This window comes from Cadophora gregata (assembly GCF_030347475.1).
Source record: "Cadophora gregata isolate MNR1 chromosome Unknown scaffold_4, whole genome shotgun sequence".
NCBI classification, from domain to species: domain Eukaryota; kingdom Fungi; phylum Ascomycota; class Leotiomycetes; order Helotiales; family Ploettnerulaceae; genus Cadophora; species Cadophora gregata.
In genome coordinates this window covers 537,627-563,625 of record NW_026695927.1, presented here as the reverse complement: position 1 = coordinate 563,625, position 25,999 = coordinate 537,627, and the positions used below count along the sequence as shown (strand labels likewise).

The following is a 25,999-nucleotide window of genomic DNA, read 5'->3' as shown; positions in this document are numbered from 1 at the left end:
AAGAATAATGTAGCCTTCTAGAGTCTCCTCGGCAACTAAGATACCGAGCAGTTGGAAGACAGCTCTCGTTATGGGGACAGAATTGGACCTTTGAACCACCGCAAAGTCCGAATCATCCCCGACAGCGATTCATGGTATCATGGTGGGGTTCTAACCGTGGTACCACCTCCTGCAGAAGGACGTGACATTTCCCCACACCGAGACTAACATGCCGAAAATACCCCTCCACCAGCACCTTGTTGGCAGGTAACTCGGAGACGTGGACAGGCAGTTTTCTCCCGGACGAGCGTCTACTGGCTGGCCGGAATGGAAGCTCCCCAGGAATGTGGCTGCAAGTGGATGGAAAAGGAGCCAGGCGGCTGTGGTGAGACCACTCGTTCCGTGGATACTCGTTAGAAGCTTGGTGGTTCTCGTCCTGCTGTGCGCTAAACAGACAAATGGAAACTACTTCGGCTTGAGGAAGGGGAGCTAGCTCCAGGAACGGAATCTAGAAGAGAAAAGAAGAGGGGAAGCTGAGCTGAGCTGGCGATGGTGGATGGTGGATGGTGGATGGTGGATGGTGGATGGTGGATGGATGGAGTATGGGCCAAGTTGATGGGGAAGGTAGATGGGCACGGTAATAGGTAAGAGCAACCCAATCGATCTCCTCTCTTCCATGGCATGGATATATAAGGAAGGGGTTGCCCCCGACGAGTCTTGCTTTTAACTTTCTTCCCACTCCATTCCATACTGCTTCTACCCCTCCAACCCCTCCTCATCTTGAAACTTCCCAAAACTCTCACCCTGCTCAGTCGAGACAAGGTTTGTGACAATTATTTCTCAGACTTCTTGCATCAAATTGCTGCTCTTTCTACCACGACCTCTTTCCCAAAGCATCCTTCCTCATCACCCGCCGTCACGTAGCTCAGGTCTGACGTTGTTCTCAATAGCTACCCCGCATTCCACTCTCCGTATTATCCCCGAGCCTGGAACAAAATCCTAAGCTTCCGCTCTCGATTTCTCAATTTATAAACACAATCAACATCACCACCAAAAGCATAATTCAAATCAGACAAAATGGTATTACTCACTCGTTCAATCTGCCGTCTCGCGCGTCCTGCCTTCACATCCTCCCTCCACACAGCCGCAAGACCGTTAGCAACCTCTCATGTGCTGTCGCGGGGAGCTCTGGCATTACGGCACAACAATCTTGGAAGTATTAGAACGCTGACGGGGAAACGTGAAAAGGTCAAGGTACTACTTGTATTGTACGACGGCAAGAAGCACGCCCAGGAAGTAAGCCTCCCATCACTCAATTGGCCTTCAATGGCTGACAATGGCCCAGGTCCCAGAACTCCTAGGCACAACAGAGAATGAGCTCGGTATCCGCAAGTGGCTCGAGGACCAAGGACACACTCTCGTCACTACTTCAGACAAGGAGGGCGAGAACTCCAAGTTCGACCAAGAGCTCGTAGACGCCGAGATCATCATCACCACACCGTATGACACTCTGGTCAGGTGCTCAGACACTTGCTAATTGGCCTAGATTCCACCCTGGCTACCTCACTGCTGAGCGTTTGGCAAAGGCCAAGAAGCTGAAGATTGCCATCACTGCTGGTATTGGATCCGATCACGTCGATCTGAACGCAGCAAACAAGACCAATGGCGGAATCACTGTTGCCGAAGTCACTGGCTCAAACGTCGTTTCAGTCGCTGAGCACGTTGTTATGACCATCCTCGTCCTTGTCCGCAACTTTGTCCCCGCACACGAGCAAATCCAAGCTGGTGAGTGGGATGTTGCTGCCGCTGCCAAGAACGAGTTCGATCTCGAGGGCAAGGTTGTTGGTACCGTTGCTGTTGGTCGTATTGGTGAGCGTGTCTTGAGACGTCTCAAGCCATTCGACTGCAAGGAGCTCCTCTACTTCGATTACCAACCACTAAAGCCTGAGATTGAGAAGGAGATTGGATGCAGACGTGTTGAGAACCTCGAGGAGATGTTGGCACAGTGTGATGTTGTCACTATCAACTGCCCACTTCACGAGAAGACTCGTGGTCTCTTCAACAAGGAGTTGATCTCCAAGATGAAGCCAGGTAAGATCAGCTCATCTAAATCTGTTATATTATGTACTGACGGTTTGTAGGATCATGGCTCGTCAACACTGCCCGTGGTGCTATCGTCGTCAAGGAGGACGTTGCAGATGCTCTCAAGTCCGGCCACCTCCGCGGTTACGGAGGAGACGTTTGGTTCCCTCAGCCAGCACCAAAGGATCACCCACTCAGATACGCAAAGAACCCATTCGGCGGTGGAAACGCAATGGTTCCCCACATGTCCGGTACCTCCCTCGATGCTCAGAAGAGATACGCAGATGGCACCAAGGCTATCCTGGAAAGCTACCTGAGCGGAAAGCACGATTACAGACCACAGGATTTGATTGTAAAGGATGGTGATTATGCTACCAAGGCTTATGGTGAGCGTGCGAACAAGAAGTAAAGCGTTTGATTGGTGCATCTAGGCATGGGTTTCTCCTTCATACCTCATCGGTAGGCTGTATTTAGCAAGGGGCTTTTTCCTTAACGATATAAAATGAATCAATATTAGCATTATATTACTCGGGACTGTGTTCAATGAACATGTTCTTTATGGAAGCTGACGTCTGTCTTGTCGTCCCGGGTGAAAGAACTCCCTGCAGGAACATGTCCGATTCTGATGTCCTAAGCGAGCTCTGCGCCAACGTTGAAGGTATTCCAAACCGCAGCTCGACAAGTTGATGCTAACAACAACATGAACCGCCCTTCGAATAGTTCGATAAAGCTATAGCATGACTTACTTAGAGTGCCTCTAGACTCTTGACTTCACATTTACCATCAGATTCTTGACTTTTGAAAATATGATGGGGCGTTGGTCCTGTAACAGCTAGATGAGATTTGACGCGAGATGATGATGCATCTCCAAGATATATTTGCTAGCTTCACTCTGGAGGCGTACAACCTACTCTACGGTAAACTCGGAACCGAAACGCTTGAACGCTCCCAGAAAAGCAAAAGAAAAGCTACTCCTTTGGCCGGCTCAGGCGTTAGAGCTCGTTGGTCTCCAATTGAGGAGATTTTCCTGAGGCAAGCTTCTACACGAGTTATTTTGGAAAGTAGTGGAAAGAGAATTGGGTATTGTTATTGAAGTTGATGTTGGTATTGTTGTTGATGCGGATGTGCTGTTACGAGGAGGTCGGCTGGACGAGATCTCGCTTCGAGAAGGTGGTGCGGAAGCCGTATTGTCGGACGAACCACGCGTTGTGGACGATCCATGATTTGGATGGGTCTTCTAGCTGGATCTGTTTTCTCATGTATTAGCTTCTCAGTTCGAATGACCTAAATTCGTGCTTGCGAGAGGGAAGCCGGCCAAAGCGGCAAAGGAGAAAGTAAACATACCTCAAACCTCCTCAGCAAGCTGGGAACAACCTTATAGATTTCCAACAAACTGATGTTCTTTCCAATGCACGTCCTAGCACCCATACCAAATTGTAGCATGATTCCGCTCATTTCCTTGATTCTCTTCTCCTCGGCCTCTCTTCCTTCCGGAGCATTCTCGTCAACCAACCACCTCTCAGGCCTGAAAACCTCAACATCCTCACCAAAGACCTCACGATTATTGTGAATAACCCAAGCGGAAACACCAACAATCGTACCGCCCTTGATGAAATGCCCAGCAATCTCCGCACCGGCAGGTGGCACGATCCGCTCAAGTGGCAGGCCAGGCGCAGGATGCATACGGAACGCCTCCTTGATACAAGCATCCAAGTACGGCAAAGCCTGACTCTCACTCCACGTCACGACACCCTGGACATTATCCTTGAAATGGCCCTCTTTCGCCTTCTCGTCCAGCTCCTGGTACAGCTTCTCCATGCATCGCGGGTTCTTGAGCAGGTAGTAAAAGACGCTGGACAGCGAGATGGCGGTCGTTTCGCTGCCGGCGAAGGCCATACTTACGGCCATGGTCATGACGAGGGAGTCGGTCATGAACTCGGGGCGGTCGGTCTTGGCTTGGATGAATTTCGAGAGGAGGTCTGGCTGGGACATGGGTTTGGGCTCGGTGGATGGGAGGACGGATTTCTCGCCGTCTTTTTCTTTTGGGAAACGCTCCGCCATGCGCTGTTGTGCGAAGCGGGCGACTGGGAAGGTGGCGTCGATGAGACCGTATTTGGCGGCGAGGAGGTAGATGGGGTTCTTGAGGAAGAGGAGATCGAGGACTGGGATTTGACCGACCTGGATGTGGTTAGATCTCATACTAATTTCTGGATGAGGGAAGCTTACAGGAGCTACATAGTTGAATAGATTCGCGATGTAGTCAATGATTCCATCGACGTCCTTATTTTCCTCCAGGAATCCATGTCGTTTACTGTATGTCATCTCGCCAATGACATCAAAGGCATAGAACTGTAGCCATCGTGCAAAATCACATCCATTTTTTGTTACTGCATAAAGTTTGTCTGTCTGGTTAAGGAAGAGCTCTGTGGTGCTGTCTACGAAAGGCTCGTATTGTATCAGCGTTGACATGGAAAATGCGCTGTTCACACTTCGTCGTAGTTGAGCATGGAATGGCTCAGACGTTGTGCTGAACAGGGATGGGAGACGGTGACCTCCAGCGACGGATTGCTGGACCGGATAGAATTCAGACTGCATATAAGTTCAGTACCACTCCTTTGAATAGATTTCCGTCCAACTTACCTTCACAAAACCTTTGTTAAGACCATAGATGGTTTTCAGAGCTTTTGGGTCCGAGAATGATAGATTGTTTGGTCCTAAACGCACAACATCTCCATGTTTCTCGTGCAATCGGATATGTTCGACCTCGGGGCGCCTCTTGTACACGATCCAAAACCTCCACCAATCTGTAAATGATGCAATGAACGGCCCAGGATATTTATTCAGCCCTCTGTTGAATCGGTTATTGGCAAGATATGCAACAAAGGCCACGCTTAGCACAATTGGCCAATTTTGTAAAAGAACGATAGCAATGGTTTCTACCGCCATTGTCGCTGCTCTGGTCCCGTTTTGGAAAGTTCCCTCAACTCGCCGATTTCCTTATGTTCTGAGAGTAAAGCTCAATTCGAATTCCCCAAAGTGCTGAAGGCCCAGACAAGTTAAGTGTAAGAACAACTTCAACCACAAACCGTGAGCTTTGGGCACAAGAAAGAGAATAGCAAGAAGTGATTGAGGAACGGATAATACGAATGTCCTTAGAACCACACGGGACATAGAAACGGCAGGAGACGAAAATATATTAAATGCCAACCGCCATCTTACGGCACAGCCCGGCAGAGGTCCATCTCACAAGCAAGTAACACCAACTAAGCTCGCTCACTCGTTCACTCGTAGAGTTCAATATCCACACCAACAACGGCGGTCTCACTGTGCTGCGTTTGATACGAAACTTTCGCACTAGACTTGGCAGTGGGCGTCGGGGAGGATGAACATCCTATAAGACAGCTGCCGAACGATACTTGTGACGCCTCCACCTCACATCGTTACTTCATACAAGGCTAGTAATGACGCGCACGACCTGCTCACACTCCCCCGTTATTATTTCGTCTTTCGTCTCTTCTGACAAGGACAGCCCCCTAACTAATCGACATTCGGACCTAGAGGCCGCTGTCAATCCTGACTTATTTTTTCCGGGGCCGCGAATACCTGCTGCTCTGTTGTCGGCCTGGCAGGGTGCTCGGCCAAACTAACGGAATGGAGAGTCGTGCTAAAGCATTGCACGGCAGATAAATACGGTTGTCATCCGGGTTTTGTTGGCAAGAATAGCTCTACGTGCAGCTGTTGGACAGGCATCATTCAAAGTGTGAGGTGGATCTTTGACCCGAGAGCGCAAGCAGTACTTATCACCCCGCCATATGGGGCTGGCGTCGCGAGCTGTGGGAGGAGGGGGAGGGGTAATGTGGACTGGCCGGTGCTGGCTGCTGGCCGGGTTTCCGTTATAATGCCTTTGATCTGATGGGCTGGATCATGGCCTTGGGATTGGATCGGCCTCACTGGCCGGGCTGCATGAAGAGGCGATGAGATCGGGAGGCTGTCTTTTCTAACACGGCGAGCACGGCACCTTTGGAACTCGAGGTCCCATCGATTCCAACACCGCCGGTGGGGAGACCACTGTGGGGCGCTGAGAAAGTGAAGATCACGAGATCTCACTCTGAGAATCGATGTTCGGCAGATGCTCTTTCATCACTTGCCGTGCTTCATGCGAAAGGGGATCAAAGTTCGTTAAAATTATCTTCTTGCAGGCAATCAGCATTTCTTGTCTCGGCCTCATCTCATCTCCAACTCAAAGATTCCACGGCAGTTGTTTGGACCTGCTCTGGAACATGAGTGATCGAAAAATAGTCGGACAACCCCCCACCGTGTGGTTCGGAGAGGCAAAACGCACGGGTATAAGACCGACTAAACGATCCCTCTTGGAGGTTTAGTGGTCAAGATTGAGTTTAACTATGGCGTTTTGTACTTCAAGAGAGAATCCATCAGCAGGGTACTCACTTTAATTCGCTGAGATAACGACAGATACGGTACGGGAATACGGGTGTCGATTTGGAGGGCTCTCTTCCTACGAGCATCAAATGGAAAAAGAAATACCCGATAACTGTATTTGATGTCCACGTCCACCCCATCGACGACAGAAATATGTGGCCGATTAAGGCACTGTGCCTTGAGGCGGGAGTGTCATGTTTTTCTTCACCACATTCAGATACAAGGGAGAGCAAACTTAAGTATAAGATAAGTATAATATTTTAAGACTGATCCTAAAGACAGAAAACAATTTATATCAATATGTGATAGAAAAAACTACTTTTCTTACCTTGGCTTTGGGTATTCCGCAAGTCCCTTAATCGGTCATATTTATGTTGTCGATAGCCACCCTCACTCAGCCAAAATAACGCAAGGCCCACAAGTTGACTCTGGCGGCGGAATGATTCTCTGGTGTTGGTGCCCCAAGATTTGCTCTTCGGAAGTCTCATACCAGGGAGCGAGGACCAATGGCCTGGCTACGTATGTAGTCTTCGCTGTGAATGTTGGTAAATACTTGTCAAAATATGTGTAAGGAACTCGGGGCGGTGCAGAAGTCGTTGATGTGGTGAGGCTACTGGGATCAGCTAATTATTTTCAGAGATTTCGCCAGTAACTTGTGTTCTTATTTTGGTGCTGTGGAGGGTTTGGGGAGGCAGAAGGTGATCTTTCATGGATAATGAAACAGGTCAATGAGTGATTGCTTAATCCATCAAGGCATGAAAGTGATAGCTTTATCACACGAGGAATCTGGAGCATACCCTTCTTCACCCGTTCGCAGCACCACGCCATGTACTTGTGGTGCAGATGCAGAGGCAGATGCAAATATTACATTTCAATTCTAGATTTTTCTTATCAAGACATCGTCACCGTGGCAAACCAACCCAAGAACTCCCCATACTTCTCAAGAATCTAAGGCATACCCAATTGACGACCCAGTGAACGCCTTCCCCAGCCCTTAGTCCATGCCAGTACGCAATCTGTGCACCTTTGAATCCTGATTTACCAAGGCATCAAACCAGCTGGTAGCATTGGATATTCCTCTCCATCAATCCACTCTGTTTGTTCTTCTCCGCCAGTACCATACATTCCGTTCCATCCTTCATCTGTGCGCTTCCAGTTGTTGTTACATTCTCCAGGAACGAATTTGGCCGCATCCATCTTGAGCATCATCTTCACTTCTGGGCAGTAACCCCAGATATGTTTCCGCATCTCAGGAGTACCCCAAATGCCACCATGGAGAGTCTCTCCACTACCTCCGGTGTGGTAACCCATTGGCTCGTAGAAACCATCTCTCCAGTCATCGATTCCTTTGATTAATTCGCCCGCCTTCGACGTATCTCCGGGTTTCTTCCCCTTCTTCTTGTCTGCTCCAACTTTCTCCCCTAGACCACCAAACATTTCTCCACTGAACGTCAAACTCATAGTTCCGTTGGCAAGTTTTGCGCCAGGGCGATGTCCAAGTCGGTCCGTGAGCCAAACATCTTCCGGCTCTGTGTTGTGAATGCGCTGCTGATTCCTCAAAACATCGATAATCTTGCTCACGCGTCTGAGACTAAGTCCACCATTGCCACCAAATCGTCCATTTGGATTCCACGGCGCTCCCACCCAATCGTAATCGAGCCAGCTGTTCAGAGTCTGTCTGCTGTTGGCACAAAGCATGCTATCAGTTTGGAAAACCAGGAGCCATTCAGCAGGCTGCAGAACAGTCTCGTATAGCCACAAGGTAGTCAAGAATCTACTGATCTCCTCTTGACTTCCAGTCGTCATGTTCGCTGGGATGTATGTAAGGTCCAGCTTCCCACTTGCAACATGATTTCGAATTGCTCGGCTGGTATTAAGATACTCCACTGATTCGAGGGAGCCCATGAAGCGAAAGCGCCAGTCGGGAGGCACGACTGACATGAAATGTAGCATGAGCGGTGCCAGGATCGGGTTTATTCTGTTCTCGATCAAGAGGGCGACTTTGCTAACGTTGTATGGCGAAATTGGCCCGTCGGTGCCATATTCGAGGGAAAGAGACGGTAGCCTTGGTAGGGAAGGCGATTCAGGGATGGAAGGCCGGAGGAGAAGAATTGCGAGGATACTGGACGTTTGTCAATTCGATGCTCGGAAGGAGAAGGCAAGAACTGGAAAAGACGAAAAGACAGAGACGCACAAGAATAATAATACCGCGCCTGCCGCACGCATTCGTCTGGTTGTCTTGGACCATCCAGTCAGCACGACAGACTTCACGGATTCCCAAGCATCGTCAATTGTCATGTCACTGGTAGAAGACGCCATCTCGTCAGTTGGAGCAAAACAGTTCGTGGCCGCCGCCTCTTTGTGCTGTGCGAAGACAATTCAAAGTCCTCTCGATGGTTTGTGAGAAGTCTCCTCAGAAAGGGCAACGTCACGTAGGTATCGTATGAGAGAAAGTGAGGTTGCAATCGGCAGATTGTCCTCAGGGTCGAGAGGGCCAGGGAGCCAGGGATGGGAGAACCTTGTTACGGCAAGGGTACACGTCCTCGTCCGCTTCCTTCTGGGGCTGACATGACCCTTGCTTGGCGTCGTCTTCGAGCGGGCTAAACCCGGAATGCATTTAGTGACCTGTACTGATACGAGGAGTGACAAGATAATTCTGTAACGGTCAAATAAGGTTAATCATAAGCTTTCTCACGAAAGGTATCGATAATAATATTTAACGGTTGAAAAGGCTTTGTCCTAAGATTCCGCATCTTTGTTACAGCCAGACTGAAGACTCTTTTCTGCTCCGTATCATTTTCCAGATCTGAACTCGAAGCATGCAATCATGGACACATTCTCCGCGTTTTAGTCTGAAGTTTTCAAGTTGAACGAAAACTGCTTCAAGTATCCGGAATAATCTTTGCAGGGCAATATTTCCCTTGGCTTCCAAAGTATTCTTCATCCACTGATCAGACCTCACCCTCAACTGCTGACATCTGGATACACATCGAACCTCCGTTGCCCAGTAATCGGAATACCCTTCCTCGTCTCGACGATCTTCGTATTCTCCAAATCCGCAAAGACAGTCTCCTCAGCCTCCTCAGCCTCAACCATAACTGCCGCCATAGGATCACACACCAAGCTGTGACCCCAAGCATGGTAAGTTGCGCTCATGTCTCTTGCCGGACTACAGAGCGCAACATACACCTGGTTATCCATAGCTCTCGCCTGACCCTGCAGCTTCCAGTGTAAAGGACCAGTAGTGGTGTTGAAAGCCCCAGGATATATCAGTGCAAAGCATCCTCTCCTCGCTGCTATCATGGCTAATTCAGGGAAGCGAATATCGTAACATATCGCAATAGCTATCTTTCCATATTCTGGCAGGTCAATGATTGTAACTTGGTTTCCCGGCGACAGGACCTCGGATTCTCTGAATGTGATCTTGCCTGGGATGTCGATGTCGAACAAATGCACTTTTCGATGTGTAGCTAGCAGCTTGCCTTCAGGCGAAAAGGTCAAAGATGTGTTGTAGTACTTCTTGGTCTCTGTATCAAGCTCTGGGATGGAGCCACCGACAAGATACACCCTTGATTCAGCAGCCATGGCAGAGAGGGCGTGGAAGGACGGTGATTGCTCTTTCGTAGGTGGGGATGGAAGGAGGGTTTCGGCGTAGGAAGGGAAGTAATCGCAGCCATAAGGCGAATTAAAACATTCTGGTAGGACGACAATCTGAGCTCCTTTCGACGCAGCGGATAGTACTTTCTCCCGCGCGTGGGCGAGGTTATGATTCTTGTCTGCGCCTGTTTGTTTTTGTCAGGAATAATAAGTACAGTGAGCTGAAGCTCTAAGTTTGGCTGGACAAACCACTGGCGAGCTGCACAAGTGCCAGCTTCACTGGCTTTCTTAGCAAGTCTGTCATAGTAGATATGTTTCTCGCGGGATATGTGAAGGTCCGAAGTGTGCGAATTGTGCGAAAAACTCGGTACATATCGACAGGCAATTCATTGTTGAAGTGACGAAGCTGCCACTATCGGGCTTGCCTACCAATGGATAGTGGGATACTACCCTGCGGCTTGGCGGAAGTGCTCCATTTCCCAATACCTTGTACTAGCTGTGCACTGGCTCGGACTGGGTAAAAATAAACTGGTGTGCTCGTACCAAGAGCCAAGATCCCATTGTCTTTGTATCAGATTCGTCCCTGGTACGTGTAAGGTCTCCGTTTGGAGATGTTTCGGCTGTAACATTTGGATGCCAATGTGGTCCAGGATTTCTACACCACTTGGCCCTGGGGTATGTGCGCAACGATTTCTTGAGCCATTGTTCAATTGTACTCGAGTATTAAAATACTGTAGAGTTGAAAATTACCGCAAAGCCAGCGATACATACTCAAGACCTTGCAAAAGGTGAGTTTCCAGATCAAGTTTCTCTAGATGCTTCCAGAGCGCATATTTTAGGCTACCCGTTCATCAACCCCCTCACCTCTCTCCGCAGACTCCGTAACTACTGTACCCACTTTGATCAACCCATTTACTTAGATTGTCAATCATCACAGGATTTATGTCCCTATTGGTCTTTATAAACAGCACCTCAAACGGATGAACACTAAATCCGGAGTATTTGCCCTCATACATCATGTCGCCTTCTAATGTACAATTCTCGAACTCATAATCTCGTTGGGATTGGAAGATCGTCGTCATCACATCGACATGATACCCAGCAGATTTGAGTAGAGGAGTCGTTCGGATCGCACCTCGCATCGCATCGTCCAGCGTTCGAAAACACTCTCCTATTCCGGCCGGAGTGAGCATGATGTTGAGGCCAATGGTGTCTGTAGCCCAAATCATTGATTGCACATATTGATCACCACCTCCACGACAGTCTATAGACGACCCAACAAGCTGAAACTGTTAGTAGCGGCTCATAGAAAGGCAACAAATCTGAGAACATACTTTGACTTGGTCGTTCAACTTGCCCAAATATGCTTCTGTCCAACATTCTTTCGACCAGTGCGGGACGAACGGACCACGAATACTTGCATTCATCAAGATGAATCGTTTGTATATGTCTCGCAAAGCTTTCCCACCCCTCTTCCTGGCAGTGAGCACTTCCCTATGAGAACCAAGATCGTAACATGTATTGCTTCGCTTGATGATTTTGATGTTCGACTTGTCGCTGGGTATCATTTCATCTGCATTAGTGGGGCCATTGAGGATGAAGACGAAGTCGGCAGCGGCGTGAAGGCCGTGGCTCACAAAGAACTGGAGATTAGCTCTTGCATAGTCGGATTCAGTATAGACGTAGGTAACCAAAGGGACTTCTGGTCTGGCGAGCATTGGGGGCGGTGCGCTGGCAGGGAGCGCGACATCAAAGGTGTCGAGGGGAGAAGTTGGCTTCAGAATATTGAGGGCTTTTGAGGCTGTCTTCGTTGGCCTGCTCTCCAGCTTTGGAGCCTCGATCTGAGGTTCGCCATAGGATACGGAATGTATAGGTTTGTACTAGGGGTAGTTAAGTGCGAAGAACAGAATAGGGTGCAAAGTGCCCACAGAGAGACGTGAAAACATACTCCATGGTTGAGTCTTAGGAAACCCAGAAGACAGATAGCAAGAATGACAGTTCCGCACAGTACACGGATTGAAGACGCCAGACAAGTATATCCAGCCATCAGAGCGATAATAAAAATCAACAGCGGTTGTATGAAAGTTCTTGAAGTCAACATGCACAACTTGGACTTCCATAGTTCAGTACAGTGATTGAAGCACGTTGGGCGAGGGTGAACACCATTTCCCAAAATGAAAGGATAGAACACCTCCTTGCTTGAAGCACGAGTTCCTGGCCATATTATAAAAGTCGCAGTGAGACAATAATGACTGATCTGGTCCTTGAGAATGTGATGAAAATCTAGTGTTGACATCTCAGAATCCTCGAATCGAGGCGCACACCCTGAACGGGATATGACTTGGCGTGACATGGATCTGGAGACCTGGACCATGCGCTTGCCATCCCTACGAACGTGGTGGACCGCGCGGCGCAATTAAGGAGCAACATTTCTTGGTCCCGACCCCGTCCTCTCCCTCTCCTATCGCAACACCAGACAACTCTTCGATATACCCCGTCATATTCGACTCTTGAGGTCATAGGAATGTCGTGATCGCCATTATACACTCATTACTCGACTCTATTATTTCCAGCAGAAGCTTCAATTCCTGTCGTTCCAGTAACAATGGCAGCCGATCGCATTGCATCAGCCAGTTCCTCTGTCACTGCGGCTGAATCATACGATGACAACGAAAAAATGAGCGAAGGTAGACTGAAAACTCCAGATGAGATGGACATTGGCGACGATGTTGAGCGTGCAGAATTGCTATCCGAGCACGATGATCAGGAAAAGCCAACACCTGCGCCGAAGCCAGATACGTCAACTAGGACAGCTGTGATATGGATGGTTGTGAACACATTGGCGACTATTGGCATTGTATGTTCGCAGACTCCAATTTTCCCCATGCACTTTCTGATTACCATTTGCAGGTCTTTACAAACAAAGCCATCTTCTCGGACCCGTCCTTAAAACTGGCCCAGTTAACATTTGCGGCCTTCCACTTCTTCATAACATGGCTTACACTGTTTACCATCTCACGACCCCGATTCGCATTCTTCGTGCCGAGGAAAGTTGCCATCAAGGAGATAATCCCCCTTGCAATCGCAATGTCCCTCAATGTCATTTTGCCCAATCTATCACTGGCCTTTTCTACCGTCACATTCTACCAAGTCGCTCGGATCCTCCTCACTCCTATGGTCGCACTTATGAACTTCGTTCTCTACAAAGCAACACTCCCACGAAACGCAATTTTGGCCTTGATTCCAGCCTGTGCAGGAGTTGGAATGGTATCATACTACGATTCGCTGCCAAGCGCGGATGCCAGCGTCAAGACGACCAGCAGTTTGGGAGTTATCTTTGCCTTTAGTGGAATATTTGCTAGCTCATTGTATACCATCTGGATTGCCAGTTACCACAAGAAGCTCCAGATGAACAGTATGCAACTTCTATTCAACCAGGCACCTCTAGCAGCTTTCATGCTACTTTACGTCATTCCATTTGTCGACACGTTCCCAACATGGACAGAGGTTCCAATCAACAGATGGGTCATGATTATGATGGTAAGAAAGCTCTGATCCTGTTCCAAATTTGGCACTATTTCAGCCTCGTATATGCACATGTCAGCAACTCACACCTCTCTAGTCTGGCTTATTTGCCTGCGTAATCAACATTTCCCAATTCTTTATCATTGCCCAGACTGGGCCCGTATCTAGCACGGTAGTCGGACATGTCAAGACTTGCTCTATTGTTGCACTGGGCTGGATCACTTCTGGTCGTGCTGTTGGAGACAAATCGGTCATTGGAGTCTTTATCGCTATTGGAGGAATCATCTCGTAAGTTACATCACAATCTATGCCTCAAGACAATGTGCCTGGGGTTCGCTTTGCAATGTTCATCGACCAGACTTAGAAAGTTTCAAAGTTTTCGCGGCAGTTTCCTGAAAGACCGAGTCCGATCATTCGGTTGCCCGGGAAATTTGATGTCCAATGAGTTTTCAAGCAAAGTCAAAAACAGCTAATAACATCCCTCTAGGTACTCGGTTGTGATGCTAAAGCACAAAGCCCAGCAGGGTAAATGATAACCGGACGAGAGTTTCACGGCACCAGTTTCGAAGGAATGTTTACCTGGCCTTACCCAATATGCGTCCTCAATTCACGAGTATACCAAGAGCTAGTCATGTCTCTTAGTTCTGACTCGTTGTACCAATGGTTTCAAAAACAATAGATCGTCATCATTTAGCAATTCCGTTCGAGTTCTGGCGTTGATGGTTCGGTTGGCACTGTGGTCAGAGTCCCGCTACAAGGAAAGACAATTGCATCTGTCTGCCGAGAGTTACAGTGTTTCAACGTGTTTTGGAATTCTACAACGGCGTCTTGTTGTACGGGAATAAGAGAGAAATGGTACAATTTACCTGCTACGTCCTGTGGACGTCCTGGAGGTCCTAACTCCCCACTGCGATGCGCCTGTGCATCTGAAAACACACACTGAACATGACTAGCACCAAGTTCAAAGTAAACAAAATATGATCACAGAATGATTACGTTTTATGCTTCTCGTCACCCCACCTAATCTTTTCCCCATGCTTACTCTTCAACGTTCCCTCCTCAATCCTATCGTCTTCCCTCAAATCCTCCTGCCCCAGCCCATTACTCGCCCAAATCCTCTCCACACAGAGCTCAAACGGCCCCGGTACTCTATCGATCAACCCAATCCCCACCGTCCTAACCTTCTGCCTCAACAGCTCCGTCTGCGGCTCAACCACAACCCCATGATTCGTCCGCACAAACTCGTTCCACTTGATCAGCACCGTCTCCCACTCGCCCGGCCGCCGCGCATACAGTCTATGCTGATGTAAATCCGTAGGCACAATACTCTCTGTCTGGATGTTAACAAAATATTTGCGGCCGTCGGATTTGATGCGGAGAGCCAGGAAGGCGTAAGGATCGATGTCCCAGAGCGATTTCCCGAAGATCGTGAAAGCGCGGTCTTTTGTCCGCCACGCTGCGTAGCCGGACCGTTGGATATGTGGTTTGTTTGGGGGGAGCTCGATTGATATGCTGCCGTGGAATTTCGCGTGGCCGTTTTTGTTTTCGGAGGAGGGGAGGGGAGAGCTTGAGGTGGTTGTGACGGGTGGGATGAAGTCTAGATGTGCGTGCGAGAAGCCGCCCATGTCCGCGTCGGACATCAACTTGCAGTCTTCGAGAGAAGAGGCATCGTGAAATGAAGTGAGGACGTAAGGTTTCGTGGCGTGTTTGGTGCCTTCTGCTCGGAGAGCTGTGAAGTGGTTAGCATTCAAGTATTCAAGCAACCACATAGCTTCGAGTTGAGCTCGGAGGGTGTACCAATTCCTGATAACCGCTTGAATTCATCTAAACTCCGGCCGAAGAAACCTTTGGCTAGTAAATTGGGTGTCGCTCTCATGGTGAGGAGAATTGGAGTCTCCTGCGCGGGGTTATGGAGAGCAGTTGATGTTGAAGGGGAGCTTTGTTCATGTCGTCAACGAGTCTGGAGCTATCTTGCAGCGCAGGCCCCTGCACTTCCGCCCCAGCCACGGAACGCTAGACTTTCAGGGCTCAATCACTAATTCAGAGGGCCCCCAGCGCCAGCAACGAACGCTACAAAGCGAGCCTAAGAGGCAGTTCAGGGACTTCTACAATGTTTTATTCGCCGCATTTGCAGCGTATCTCATATGCCAATATTACTCCAAAAAGGCGCCTTGAGCACATCCCCAGAACATTTCAAACCTGTATCCCAATTTCCCATGGCTAAATTGCCTAAACTGCTCGGAAATCCTGGACAGTTTGCGTCACAATACTGAGCGTGACGCGTTGGGGTATCATAGGCATCTGATATACAAGGATTTACAACGCTTTACACCGATCACTGTCCTTCACTCCAAGACACCCAGAGTATATTATTCACCATTCCATCAATGCCCGTCCTTCCCGTCTTCTCTGTCCGGGACATAAGTCGTCTCTCCCAGCATAGCAGCGGGCGTCTGCACATTTGGCTGTGGTTGGATCTGCACACTTGGTCCTGGCTGGACAGGAGGAGGCGCTTGCGGTTTCGGTTTCGAAGTCGCTGCGTTCAATCGCTGATCTAGTTCTTTCAATGCCAATGCCCTCCTCCGCTCTGCTTCTTGCCGGGCACTACCTGGAGTGCCTCGTTGTACGAATGTGTCGCCCCGAGACGCTGATACGTCTGCTGCAGAGAATGGTGTACATATCCGTACTGAGACTAAGATATTGTATATCTGGGCCGAGATCGAAGCCACGAGGGGCTTGGCTGGATCAGGGAAGAACTCTGCGAATGCGAACGACTCGCTAGGATCGCCGCGCAAAGAAGGAGATTGGTTTGCATCGAGGTCTGGAAACGCTGGCTTGTAGAATCGCAGGTAGGTCCAGCTTGTGAGGAAGCCGGTTGCTGCCAATATGAAAGATGCTGCACTCAGCAAAGGAGTGAGAGACAGGAGGAAGACTCCGAGAATATGGAGGAGCGGAAACCTTGGGACTCGAAGAGATATGATGCCGCGGAATAGAGTAACAGTATGCGCAGGTACTAACTGAGAGAAGGCGACTAGAAACGAAATCTGTAGAGGGATAGTGCCATTAATGGAAGTCAAACTGTCGGACGTGATTAGCTTTTGAAAATGTAGGGAAAGAATGCCGACTTACGTCCAGCGCATATCACCCGTCACCGCGAAAAGCGTTACCAAAGTTCCAAAGCAAAGAATATTGGGTATCAAAGCCGCAACGAGTAGGAACTTTGCGAACTCCGCTGAGGTCCAGGCCCTCTCCAGATACCTCCCTCCATAGAAAATTGTAACTCCCGCTATGCCCAGCGTAAACACATTATTCTCCACCAGCGTCGTTGTAAGAAAAGTCCAAGGATAAATGAGTGACAACTGTGGTACCAGCGCAAGGTACGGAACCACAATATCAGACTCCTCCGACCATTGTCTGTATCGCAAGGCGAAGCTCAAAAGGGATTGCGCGAGGAGGACGATGAGAAGGATGCGCGTTATGGGTGGAATATTTAATCTGGGAGGCATGATGGTGAGTCTTCGAGAAGCTCCGGGGCTCGGATCGTGTACGTGTTCGATGTAGATAACAACCTTCTAGTTCAAACAAATCATGGGGAAGTTGACAGACTTGAAGTTGCGATTGAAACCCCTGGCGGAGCACGGCCCCAATAGCACGTGATTATCGAAGCTGCAAGGCGGAGACAAGGCTGATGATATGTTTGGAACATGTTGCACGAAGGATTCGGAGGCTAATCGTGGTTATTGAATGCTGTAGATGTTCTAGATATCGCGAAAAGAACAAGCTCTGAGACCTGCCGCGAATGAATCTTGTTTCTGTGCTGTGCTGAATATATCAATCATCAAGCTTTATTCGTCCCAACTAATGCAAATGGCGAGTTCAGTTACAGAAGTCTCGGTGCGAATAGGGATGAGAAACACGAGAATAACAACCACATATTCATGGATCCAGCTATTCGAAAAAGGCTTTGCTGAACTGAAACCATAGTTGAGATACCCATTCTCAACAACGACATATCTCAAATCCTCTGGCTTTGCTGATACCGGACTTGATTATCATTTTGTCACCTTCAATGTGAAACCGAGCTGTGTAGCTGCTGCGACAGATTCACATACTGGCTGTAGTATTTTTCAAGAGATTACAGCTGAGATCAAGGGCACTCGAGAAGCTAGAGAGTTGATTCTCGGAAATGAAGAGCCTAAATGAAAATGATGAAGTAAGCTGGCATTGTGGGATGGCGACTTACTGAAATTGAATCCATCTAGGTCTCTAAAGAATTGTATCCACCAAGCCAAGAAGTCGCAATAATGCAGGTAGGTGTTGTGCTCAAGATCCAAGACGTTTTGTTGGAACAAATAAACACATCTTCCGCCAGTGATCCACTAGTGTGGGTGCTTTCATGAATTTGACGCCTGGACAATTCGGTATTAAGAACGTGCTTCGGAACAGATAACAAGCAACAGCAAGATTGCTAACAAGGATCCGAAATACCACAGCAATTGGATAGTTGCTCGTCCAGGATTGGTGAACAAGACATTTGACGCTGCAAGGCTCGCTTAGCCCCTATCACGCAATACTAGGTCAGTATTGGCGACATCAGTGAACCCCGATCTTCGTGACCAGCTTGGAAATCATAATCGAAAGTGGGATAACGCTCAAATAAATACCTCGGGGGTTTAACACGTAGTTAGAAATTAAGTTGGAATTCAGCCGGTAAAAGTTCTCAGCGTTGAGGTGACGTCGTAGCTTCACCTGCCGTTTGGATACATAGGGACAGCATCTAGCGAAATCGACTTCGACGGTTGATACTTGACCTACAAAGATCGCAAAAATAACAAACATGACTTCAAAGACATCTACAAAACGCACACGATCAGACTTTCGCTCAGACGAAATATACAAATCGCAATCCATAGAGCAGTCCTTGACGCCGCCAGAGACACCGCCGTACGACAAGATTACAACACAACCTCTCCATCCTTGGCCAGAACCAGAAACCGTCCCAGAAGAAACGATTCTACGGAAACGGAGGAAGACTTTGGTAGAAGATGTGGAATTCAACTTGACCCACCAAGAGGTTCTACTGCTCCATGCACCAAAACAACGCTATGAACATACCAAACAACAGCCAATACCAGAACTGAAAACCGATAGGGAAATGCTGGTTGAGGTCGAGGTTGTTGGATTGAATCCCATCGACTGGAAAGCACCGTATGTATCTGAAATTCGTTCAGGACGAACCACTCTGATCATCAACAGTGATTTTGGATGGGGCCTTCCCGCTTTACCTTGCATTAGCGGTCGAGACCTCGCGGGCAAGGTTGTGAAGACGCCGAAATCGAAATCAAGGTTCTGTAAAGGAGACAATGTAAGTTGTGCATATTCCTAAAATGTGATCTTGCTAACTGTTAAGATCATGGCCATTTCGACAGACTATCGAGACAACAGAAAGGCAGCATACCAACAATATGCCGTGGTTTCAGACTTCAATGCCTGCAGACTTCCAGACCATGTGAAATCAGCAGATGCAGCACCACTAGGAGTTGCATTTGTCGCTGCAGCTTTAGCCCTCGGCATTTGCATGGGAGTCGACTTTGGCCGGTCGAGTGGTGCTCGAGGACCTAATCTCCTTCGAACTGTACATGGTCTTGCTCGAGTTGCACTGCCCAAAGACATTGAAAAGGAGTGCTTTGACAGTATAGCAGAGACCGAGGGTGCAAAAGAAGGAGACTGGATTGCTATTTGGGGAGGTAAGAATTCAAAGGAATCTCCCAGAAACAAATTTGCTGACGATGTTAGGCTCATCTGCCTCTGGATGCTGCGCTGTTCAACTGGCCAAACTCGTTGGTCTTAAAGTGATAGCCATCATCGACGTCGCACGAAATGGAGAGCGAATGCTAAAGCATGGAGCTGACCTGCTCGTTGACCGACTTGATCCCGAACGAGCTGTAGAGATTGTGAAAGGTGTCACCAAGGGAAAACTTCGTTTTGGTCTGGACACTAGAGGGAAGGACAGCGCAAAGCTTCTTGCTTCAGTGATGCAATCAGCAAGCGAGGGTAGCGGGTCTAGGGCTCACCTTGTAGGTCTGGTAGGAGTTCCGAAAGAACCTATAGATGGGGTCGTGTACCATTCTGTACCCATCAAGTCCTTCCACGAAGCTCCTGCGGTGGGAGAAGGGCTGACGATTTGGCTTGAGAAGCTGCTGGAGCAAAATCTCCTGCACACTCCTGATATTGAGGTCGCAGCTGGTGGTCTGGAAGGTATCAACGCTGCCCTCGACAGGCTTCGAGATGGAAGTGTCAACGGGCCTCGGATTGTTGTTCCCATTAAAGTGTAGCTATCTAATTCAGCCCATGTAAACTTGCTGTAAAGCTTTGACCTTTACAAGGCAGTCCTTAGTTGGCCGCATTTGAGATGCTTGAATAGTCAAAGTTGAATGCTCCAAAGCGGCTTTGACAATGAGTCACAATACTTGCCTAGAGCTGCAACTTGAAGAAATCAAAACCTGTCAGACTGTGTTTTGTCTGTTGTTTAGCATTGAACTGTTGATTGAGAAGAAAATGGGAGTGCAATCAGGTTCATGAGGCTGGCCAAGCTATTCTTAGTCATCATACACCCCTTTGGCTTTGAGAATCTGTTTACCTCGAAATCTGCCACATCAACATCTTCCATCAAGAATGGCGTCTCAGAACCTAGATGTGCAGAATCTTGCGAAAGCATTCGAAGGGCGAACAGATATTCAGGATGCTATCCGAAACGCGTCAGCGGGTACGTGCATCCTTTTGTTTTATCGTGAATTTCCCATAGCCTCGCCTTGCCTTGCCTTTGCCACGAGGCTGAACATCCTTCTTATCCGCACAACTTCAAATTTATGTCTCCGATGATATAGCGAATTGACTTAGTGTATAGCTGGACCCCATTATATCGAACTGTTCAATCAGATCTCTCTGCATGTATGCGGTCTGATTTCGAGCCCAGAGCCCGCATCCAAAAAGAGGCGCATCGATGATCAAGGTCTCGTTGCCCGACCTGCTTCCAGTGGCACAAATGGACATGCTTCGAACGGTGTTGCTACTGCAGCCGCGAGTTCAAGCGACCCTGTCTTACTGGAGATCAAAGACATATCAGTGGTGGTTCCTCAAAGGAAGAAATACACGCTTTGCTTCACATCTACACATCTGTACGCACGACTTCCAGATTCCAAAGAGCCGGCTTCAGGAATCAGCTTTGCATGGAGTGATATAGGTAAAGATCTTGAAGAACATACATCTGCAAGTTCTACTATTGACAGTGTTCAGAATATGCGTTCTGTCTGCCTGTCCCCGAAAAGACCCAAAAACAACACAATTATATCCTCTTCCCTTCAAACTCGACCATTACACCATCTCGTCTTGTACCAGGCGCTCCTCCAGTACCCGAGCCTTTGGTTTTCACAATCCCTGATGCAGCACCGAAGCCTGGGACAATTGGTGGACTGGATGCAGCAGCCGCATCAGCTGTATCGGACGACACGAAGATGCTCTTCAACTGGGCCATAAATACAAGATTGAAGGCTGCAGGGAAAAGCAGTATTAAAATTGTGCAGGCAGATGAGAAGCTCTTTGCTTCGGAATTGAAGCAACCACATCGTCCAGGGGAAAAGGCTGTTCACGTTAAAGCATTTAGAGGATCAAAAGACGGCTATCTGTTCTTCCTACCAAACGGCATCTTGTGGGGGTTCAAGAAACCGCTCTTATTCTTGCCGAATGAGCGAATATCTGCAGTTTCGTATACAAGTGTACTGCAGCGTACTTTCAATCTTGCTGTGGAGATCGACACAAGTGTCCCTGGAGAGGAAGAGAGCAAAGAGGAATACGAATTCGCAATGCTGGACCAAGAGGACTTTGGAGGTATCGACACCTATGTCAAAAGAAATGGCTTGCAGGACAAGAGTATGGCCGAGCAGAGGAAGGCCAAGAGGCTGAATATAAATGCTGTAAAGGACGAAGATGGCAATATCATTGGTAGCGCTGAGTCGACAGAATTAGCGAAGGCGGCTACAGAAGCCGAGCAGGCCGCAATGGATGAGGAGGATGAAGATGAAGAAGATTATGACCCTGGAAGTGAAGGAGAGAGTGAGGGGTCAGGCTCAAGTAGCGAAGACGAGGACAGTGATGGCGGGGGAGGCCAGGATGGGGAAGAAGAGGACGACGACGATGAAAATGCCGAGGATGAATTGTAGACTACAACAAGACCCCTCAAAGATTATATCCTCATCAAGCTTGTCGCGTGTACAATACAAAACAAAACAGAATACTACACGATACCAAATCACATAAGCCACACACGACAGCATGAACCACGAGTTAAGGCCGAGGAGGATGGTGGTCACGCAAGCGTTTCGGTATCTTGTTTTGGTGCTGCGCTGCCTCCGTCAACCCCGCATCTTGACCTCCCCCTGGCCGACGGCACTGGTCCGCTTCTATCGTTGGCCAACCTGGACGGATGGCTGACCTGATGGTTCGAGGGCCAGCCAGGCACAATGCGATTTGCAGTTTGGGTATAAACATAGGCATCCTGCGCTCCCACCTCGTTCTCGTCCTCGTCCTCGTCCTCGTCCTCGTCCTCGTCCTCGTCCTCCTCTTCCTTCGCATTATTCTCCACCTCCACCTCCACTGCCTTCTCTACCTTACGTGCTTCCGCTGCCCCTCACTCGGCTGCTGCCAGACCCTCATATGCCAGCCCGCTCATTGGCTTCATCCCACCGACGACCCATAACAAGGCTGAGTTCCAGGTTCTGACGGGCGCAGCATTATTGGATATCTTCACCGGACGGAATCCGCTCTTCGACGGGTCGCCCCATTAATTGTTTCTCCTCGTCCCCTTGCTGTCCTGCTGTCCTGCTGTCCTGCTGTCTCCCCCACCCACATCCACTGGCCCCCGACGACAAGGGCGACGGCGAAGCGCAAACCCGGTGTAATTCCCGCCAGTTCCCCCAAGCGGCCTAGTGCACCCGTGCAGTAAGTCGTGCAGCCACTTCCTGAACCTCCTTTCTCCGTATCACGGCGAGCCAGAGCTGTTACACGCGCTTTACCACGGCTATGACAGCCAAAACCTCCCGATTTCATCTCGTTGAGCTGTGTTTACCAAGGTAGTTCTGGGAGCACACTCCGCTTCGGTGACAACCTGCAACTGTTTGCTGCTGGGTTTCGGAAGATCAATGTAACTTGGCTTTGTCCCGACTCCCCAAGCAAGCTGGACTCACTCCCATACGCCAATCAGCCAGTGCTGAGACGCCTGTCCCAACGTCAACAGAAAGAACCCCCCGCATGCATTCTTCTTATATAACCTCTCAACATGTCTCGCACTCGCTCTTGCTCCTTGCCTTGCTCGATGTTGCTCAGTTTAGCTTTGCTTGTAACCTTAAAGCGCACTTCCAGGAAGCTGACAGCTCCTTCCTCAACAAAGCTGTAAGCAGCTTTCAAACTGCTAGACCTAACTATCATTTACCTCCCCTCCTCCTCTTCAACATACCCCGCATCCGTCGCCGCCATGTCAACCTCGAACTCCATCAAGCAAGCCGCCGAAGCGACTCGAAATAAGACGTCCGAAGCAATGGAAGCTACAAAGCGCATAGCAGATACCGCGAAAGCAGATCCAATTGCCGCGAAAAATGACTTCCTCCACACGCCTTTCATGCGCGGGGCTCTCCCCTTCATCAATGGCGGAGTTGCAGGAATGGTAGCTACAACATGCATTCAGCCCATCGACATGATTAAAGTGCGTCTCCAGCTCGCCGGCGAGGGAGCTCGAACAGGCCCCAAACCAACCCCTCTCAGCGTAACAAAAGAAATCATTGCTGCAGGAAAAGTCATGGATCTCTACACCGGCCTCTCAGCGGGTCTTCTCCGTCAAGCCGTGTACACGACAGCTCGGCTGGGCTTTTTCGACACCTTCATGAAGCAGCTCACAACGCGGGCAAAAGAGAAGGGAAACACTATCGGATTTGCCGAGCGTGCAAGCGCGGGCCTCACAGCCGGTGGTCTGGCAGCCATGATCGGCAACCCAGCAGATCTTGCGCTTATCCGGATGCAATCCGACGGCTTGAAACCTGCAGCGGAGAGGAAAAACTACAAGTCCGTCATCGATGCCCTACGGAGCATTGCAAAGTCGGAAGGTATTGGAGCTCTTTGGGCTGGAGCTGCGCCGACTGTCGTACGAGCCATGGCTTTAAATTTCGGGCAGCTGGCTTTCTTCTCCGAGGCTAAACAGCGTCTCAAGGACTCGAACATGAGCCCGAGGGCGCAGACATTGAGTGCGAGTGCTGTGGCTGGTTTCTTTGCTAGTTTCTTCAGCTTGCCGTTTGACTTCGTCAAGACGAGGTTGCAGAAGCAATCGAGAGCACCAGATGGAACCCTGCCGTACAAGAGTATGATACACTGCTTTACAAAAGTTGCGAAGGATGAGGGTATTTTCAGATTTTACAGAGGGTTCAGTACTTACTACGTCAGAATTGCGCCGCATGCGTAAGTCCTTTCACATCTGTACCTGTAACCTTTTTACTGACTTTGCTATGCAGGATGGTAACATTGATCGTTGCGGATTATCTTGGCTTCATCACCAAGTGAGCTTTATGACCACAAAATGGACTATGTTTTTGGAGGACGGTACGTTGGAGCATGGTACGGGATACCCAGTCTGACTTGGGTTACATTATACATAGCCACAATGTCGAGATCTCATTTTCTTTCTGGTCGAGGAGTTTGGTTGGAGGGATCATCCGTTAACTGATTGTTCGGATGGTTATTTGATTCATTATTAGTCTTCGCTAAAATCTATTACAGCCGTACACCGAACCAAAAAAGGTACATACAAAGAATCTACAAATATTCAAATACTTATGGTCCATTCTCTGTGGCCCCATTTCCCCATCTGTCTACCGCTTCTTCTTGCTCCCATTCGCATTCTCAACCACACCAGCTAGCATCCTCCCTGCCATTCCTTCTCTCCTCTTGAATCCACCATTGAAGATACCCGGTAAGATCATCTTACTATTCGCGTGCTCAGCAGCAAATCCCACTCCCGCGGAATTTCCCAACTTCTCCTTCGTAATCCTCACAGCCTCTTCCAAAAGTTCCGTCCCAACGCCCTTCCCTCTATACTTATTCCTCACCGTCCAAGCCCTCACAACACCATTCCCTCCACTCTTCCCACCACCCTTCCCCTTCCTCTTCCCATTCGGACTACCACCACCTCCATTCCTCTCTAACCGCAAAACCAACGCACCAATCAGTTCCTCCCCAAAATAACTTCCAACCATCAGATCCTCCTCTCCACTCCCATCCTCACTCCTCACGAATCCCCAGCCGATCTCCTCTGCTAACGCCAGATACCCACCTGTTGCGCCTCTCACGGCTACTAAACACGCCATTGTCACTCCTGCCCCTGTCGTGAATACAATCCCTAGGTCGCTGCGAGTTTTATACAGGAATTGGCTTATGGTTGCTAGCAGTAGGACGTACAGCGCTAGGGTCAAGGGGTGGAAGATTATTGCTCGCGCGGCGTATTGTCGTTGTTGGGCGATGCTATCGGCGACGAGTTTGAGGGCGGCGATTTTGGAGTCTTCGGTTGTGAGGAGGGTTGTTGTTAGGGGTGGGATTCCGTCGAGAGGGTTGGTAGCTGTATTGGGAGTGGTAGAGGGTTGTGCAGGAGGGGGGAGGTCGGACACGTCGGCTTCGAGGTAGGACATGGTTGCGAGAGAGGAGGTTGTTAGGAGGGGTGGGAGGGTTTGGGAGGAGGAGGCGTCGAGGAGGGGGGTTGAGGTGGTGGAGTTTAGGGTTGAGGGGGGGAGGACGAGGTTGCTGCGGAGGAAGGTGAAGAATGCTGTTTGGTTAGGTTAGCAGACTCATACAGGCTATTTGAAACCCCAAGATGTCGGACTGAGGGTGAGAACGACTTGAATTTTCAAGCACTTTTGAAAACGGAACACAGTGATGAACAGTACCTGAATGAAAGCTCTCATGAAAACCGAAAGGCAGTTGCGGATTAGTACCACCTAAGTGATGGTGAGCCGATCACTGGGGATAACAGTGCTCAGCTGAGAGAAGTAAGGAAAATCTTGCAAACGAAACAGAAATGATAAGAACTTCAGCACTGGGAGATGCATGGAAAGGAAAAGTCTCAACGACGAAAAAGGAAACAGGTGGCTAACTGGCACTAGTCCTTAACCCAGGTACCACCGAATTAATACGATCCGCCACGGTAAGAACACTATCCAAGTCGAGGAGGTGCTTGTTCAGAGACTCCTTGATGGGCACGTGTCTGGGCATTTTTCTCCCTCTGCTCAGCGGGGGAACAAGCCTTTCAGGGACGAGTAGGGCCCTATTACATAAGACCGAC

At 49.1% G+C, this 25,999-nt stretch overlaps 12 protein-coding genes across 13 annotated transcripts; 5 read left to right on the top strand and 7 right to left on the bottom strand.

The window, feature by feature from the left end:
* Nucleotides 1-719: 719 nt before the first annotated feature.
* On the top strand, nucleotides 720-2,595 carry FDH1 (formate dehydrogenase (NAD+)). Of its 2 annotated transcripts, XM_058503510.1 has the most exons (6): nucleotides 720-801; nucleotides 930-1,059; nucleotides 1,228-1,275; nucleotides 1,325-1,479; nucleotides 1,526-2,070; nucleotides 2,121-2,595. In XM_058503510.1, the coding sequence occupies exons 2-6, from the start codon at nucleotides 1,057-1,059 to the stop codon at nucleotides 2,468-2,470; spliced, it is 1,101 nt and encodes a 366-aa protein (XP_058360222.1). In that variant the 5' UTR covers nucleotides 720-801; nucleotides 930-1,056; the 3' UTR covers nucleotides 2,471-2,595. The 2 variants fall into 2 exon arrangements, with proteins under 2 accessions (XP_058360222.1, XP_058360223.1); XM_058503511.1 differs by having other exon boundaries at nucleotides 930-1,275.
* Nucleotides 2,596-3,191: 596 nt separating this feature from the next.
* Nucleotides 3,192-5,007, bottom strand: ONS95_009945 (uncharacterized protein; the record flags this gene model as incomplete). Its single annotated transcript, XM_058503509.1, has 4 exons — nucleotides 3,192-3,308; nucleotides 3,406-4,239; nucleotides 4,288-4,650; nucleotides 4,702-5,007. 4 exons carry the CDS (start codon nucleotides 5,005-5,007, stop codon nucleotides 3,192-3,194), a joined length of 1,620 nt encoding a protein of 539 aa, XP_058360221.1.
* Nucleotides 5,008-7,539: 2,532 nt separating this feature from the next.
* ONS95_009944 (uncharacterized protein) lies at nucleotides 7,540-8,820 on the bottom strand (the record flags this gene model as incomplete). Its single annotated transcript, XM_058503508.1, has 2 exons — nucleotides 7,540-8,623; nucleotides 8,696-8,820. 2 exons carry the CDS (start codon nucleotides 8,818-8,820, stop codon nucleotides 7,540-7,542), a joined length of 1,209 nt encoding a protein of 402 aa, XP_058360220.1.
* Nucleotides 8,821-9,465: 645 nt separating this feature from the next.
* Nucleotides 9,466-10,402, bottom strand: ONS95_009943 (uncharacterized protein; the record flags this gene model as incomplete). Its single annotated transcript, XM_058503507.1, has 2 exons — nucleotides 9,466-10,283; nucleotides 10,348-10,402. The coding sequence occupies 2 exons, from the start codon at nucleotides 10,400-10,402 to the stop codon at nucleotides 9,466-9,468; spliced, it is 873 nt and encodes a 290-aa protein (XP_058360219.1).
* A 556-nt stretch (nucleotides 10,403-10,958) lies between these two features.
* Nucleotides 10,959-12,380, bottom strand: ONS95_009942 (uncharacterized protein; the record flags this gene model as incomplete). Its single annotated transcript, XM_058503506.1, has 3 exons — nucleotides 12,047-12,380; nucleotides 11,433-11,978; nucleotides 10,959-11,381 (listed from the first exon to the last, which is right to left on the bottom strand). Exons 1-3 carry the CDS (start codon nucleotides 12,197-12,199, stop codon nucleotides 10,959-10,961), a joined length of 1,122 nt encoding a protein of 373 aa, XP_058360218.1. The 5' UTR covers nucleotides 12,200-12,380.
* A 323-nt stretch (nucleotides 12,381-12,703) lies between these two features.
* Nucleotides 12,704-13,915, top strand: ONS95_009941 (uncharacterized protein; the record flags this gene model as incomplete). The annotated part of the gene is made up of 3 exons (XM_058503505.1): nucleotides 12,704-12,955; nucleotides 13,009-13,638; nucleotides 13,721-13,915. 3 exons carry the CDS (start codon nucleotides 12,704-12,706, stop codon nucleotides 13,913-13,915), a joined length of 1,077 nt encoding a protein of 358 aa, XP_058360217.1.
* A 700-nt stretch (nucleotides 13,916-14,615) lies between these two features.
* Nucleotides 14,616-15,499, bottom strand: ONS95_009940 (uncharacterized protein; the record flags this gene model as incomplete). Its single annotated transcript, XM_058503504.1, has 2 exons — nucleotides 14,616-15,352; nucleotides 15,421-15,499. The coding sequence occupies 2 exons, from the start codon at nucleotides 15,497-15,499 to the stop codon at nucleotides 14,616-14,618; spliced, it is 816 nt and encodes a 271-aa protein (XP_058360216.1).
* A 75-nt stretch (nucleotides 15,500-15,574) lies between these two features.
* On the bottom strand, nucleotides 15,575-17,212 carry ONS95_009939 (uncharacterized protein). The gene is made up of 2 exons (XM_058503503.1): nucleotides 16,753-17,212; nucleotides 15,575-16,701 (listed from the first exon to the last, which is right to left on the bottom strand). The coding sequence occupies exons 1-2, from the start codon at nucleotides 17,127-17,129 to the stop codon at nucleotides 16,008-16,010; spliced, it is 1,071 nt and encodes a 356-aa protein (XP_058360215.1). The 5' UTR covers nucleotides 17,130-17,212; the 3' UTR covers nucleotides 15,575-16,007.
* A 1,248-nt stretch (nucleotides 17,213-18,460) lies between these two features.
* Nucleotides 18,461-19,958, top strand: ONS95_009938 (uncharacterized protein; the record flags this gene model as incomplete). The annotated part of the gene is made up of 3 exons (XM_058503502.1): nucleotides 18,461-18,988; nucleotides 19,034-19,370; nucleotides 19,420-19,958. The coding sequence occupies 3 exons, from the start codon at nucleotides 18,461-18,463 to the stop codon at nucleotides 19,956-19,958; spliced, it is 1,404 nt and encodes a 467-aa protein (XP_058360214.1).
* Nucleotides 19,959-20,298: 340 nt separating this feature from the next.
* On the top strand, nucleotides 20,299-21,842 carry ONS95_009937 (uncharacterized protein; the record flags this gene model as incomplete). The annotated part of the gene is made up of 3 exons (XM_058503501.1): nucleotides 20,299-20,389; nucleotides 20,531-20,866; nucleotides 20,920-21,842. The coding sequence occupies 3 exons, from the start codon at nucleotides 20,299-20,301 to the stop codon at nucleotides 21,840-21,842; spliced, it is 1,350 nt and encodes a 449-aa protein (XP_058360213.1).
* A 1,310-nt stretch (nucleotides 21,843-23,152) lies between these two features.
* On the top strand, nucleotides 23,153-24,228 carry MIC33 (putative mitochondrial 2-oxoglutarate/malate carrier protein; the record flags this gene model as incomplete). The annotated part of the gene is made up of 2 exons (XM_058503500.1): nucleotides 23,153-24,126; nucleotides 24,180-24,228. 2 exons carry the CDS (start codon nucleotides 23,153-23,155, stop codon nucleotides 24,226-24,228), a joined length of 1,023 nt encoding a protein of 340 aa, XP_058360212.1.
* Nucleotides 24,229-24,536: 308 nt separating this feature from the next.
* On the bottom strand, nucleotides 24,537-25,929 carry ONS95_009935 (uncharacterized protein; the record flags this gene model as incomplete). The annotated part of the gene is made up of 2 exons (XM_058503499.1): nucleotides 24,537-25,483; nucleotides 25,812-25,929. The coding sequence occupies 2 exons, from the start codon at nucleotides 25,927-25,929 to the stop codon at nucleotides 24,537-24,539; spliced, it is 1,065 nt and encodes a 354-aa protein (XP_058360211.1).
* Nucleotides 25,930-25,999: the final 70 nt, after the last annotated feature.

Coding starts and splice junctions, on each gene's coding strand:
- FDH1 (XM_058503511.1), top strand. CDS start 1,057: ATGGTATTACTCACTCGTTCAATCTGCCGTCTCGCGCGTCCTGCCTTC. Junction 1,276..1,324: donor GCAAGAAGCACGCCCAGGAA/GTAAGCCTCCCA, acceptor ACAATGGCCCAG/GTCCCAGAACTCCTAGGCAC. Junction 1,480..1,525: donor GAGATCATCATCACCACACC/GTATGACACTCT, acceptor TAATTGGCCTAG/ATTCCACCCTGGCTACCTCA.
- ONS95_009939 (XM_058503503.1), bottom strand. CDS start 17,129: ATGCCTCCCAGATTAAATATTCCACCCATAACGCGCATCCTTCTCATC. Junction 16,702..16,752: donor ACGGGTGATATGCGCTGGAC/GTAAGTCGGCAT, acceptor CACGTCCGACAG/TTTGACTTCCATTAATGGCA.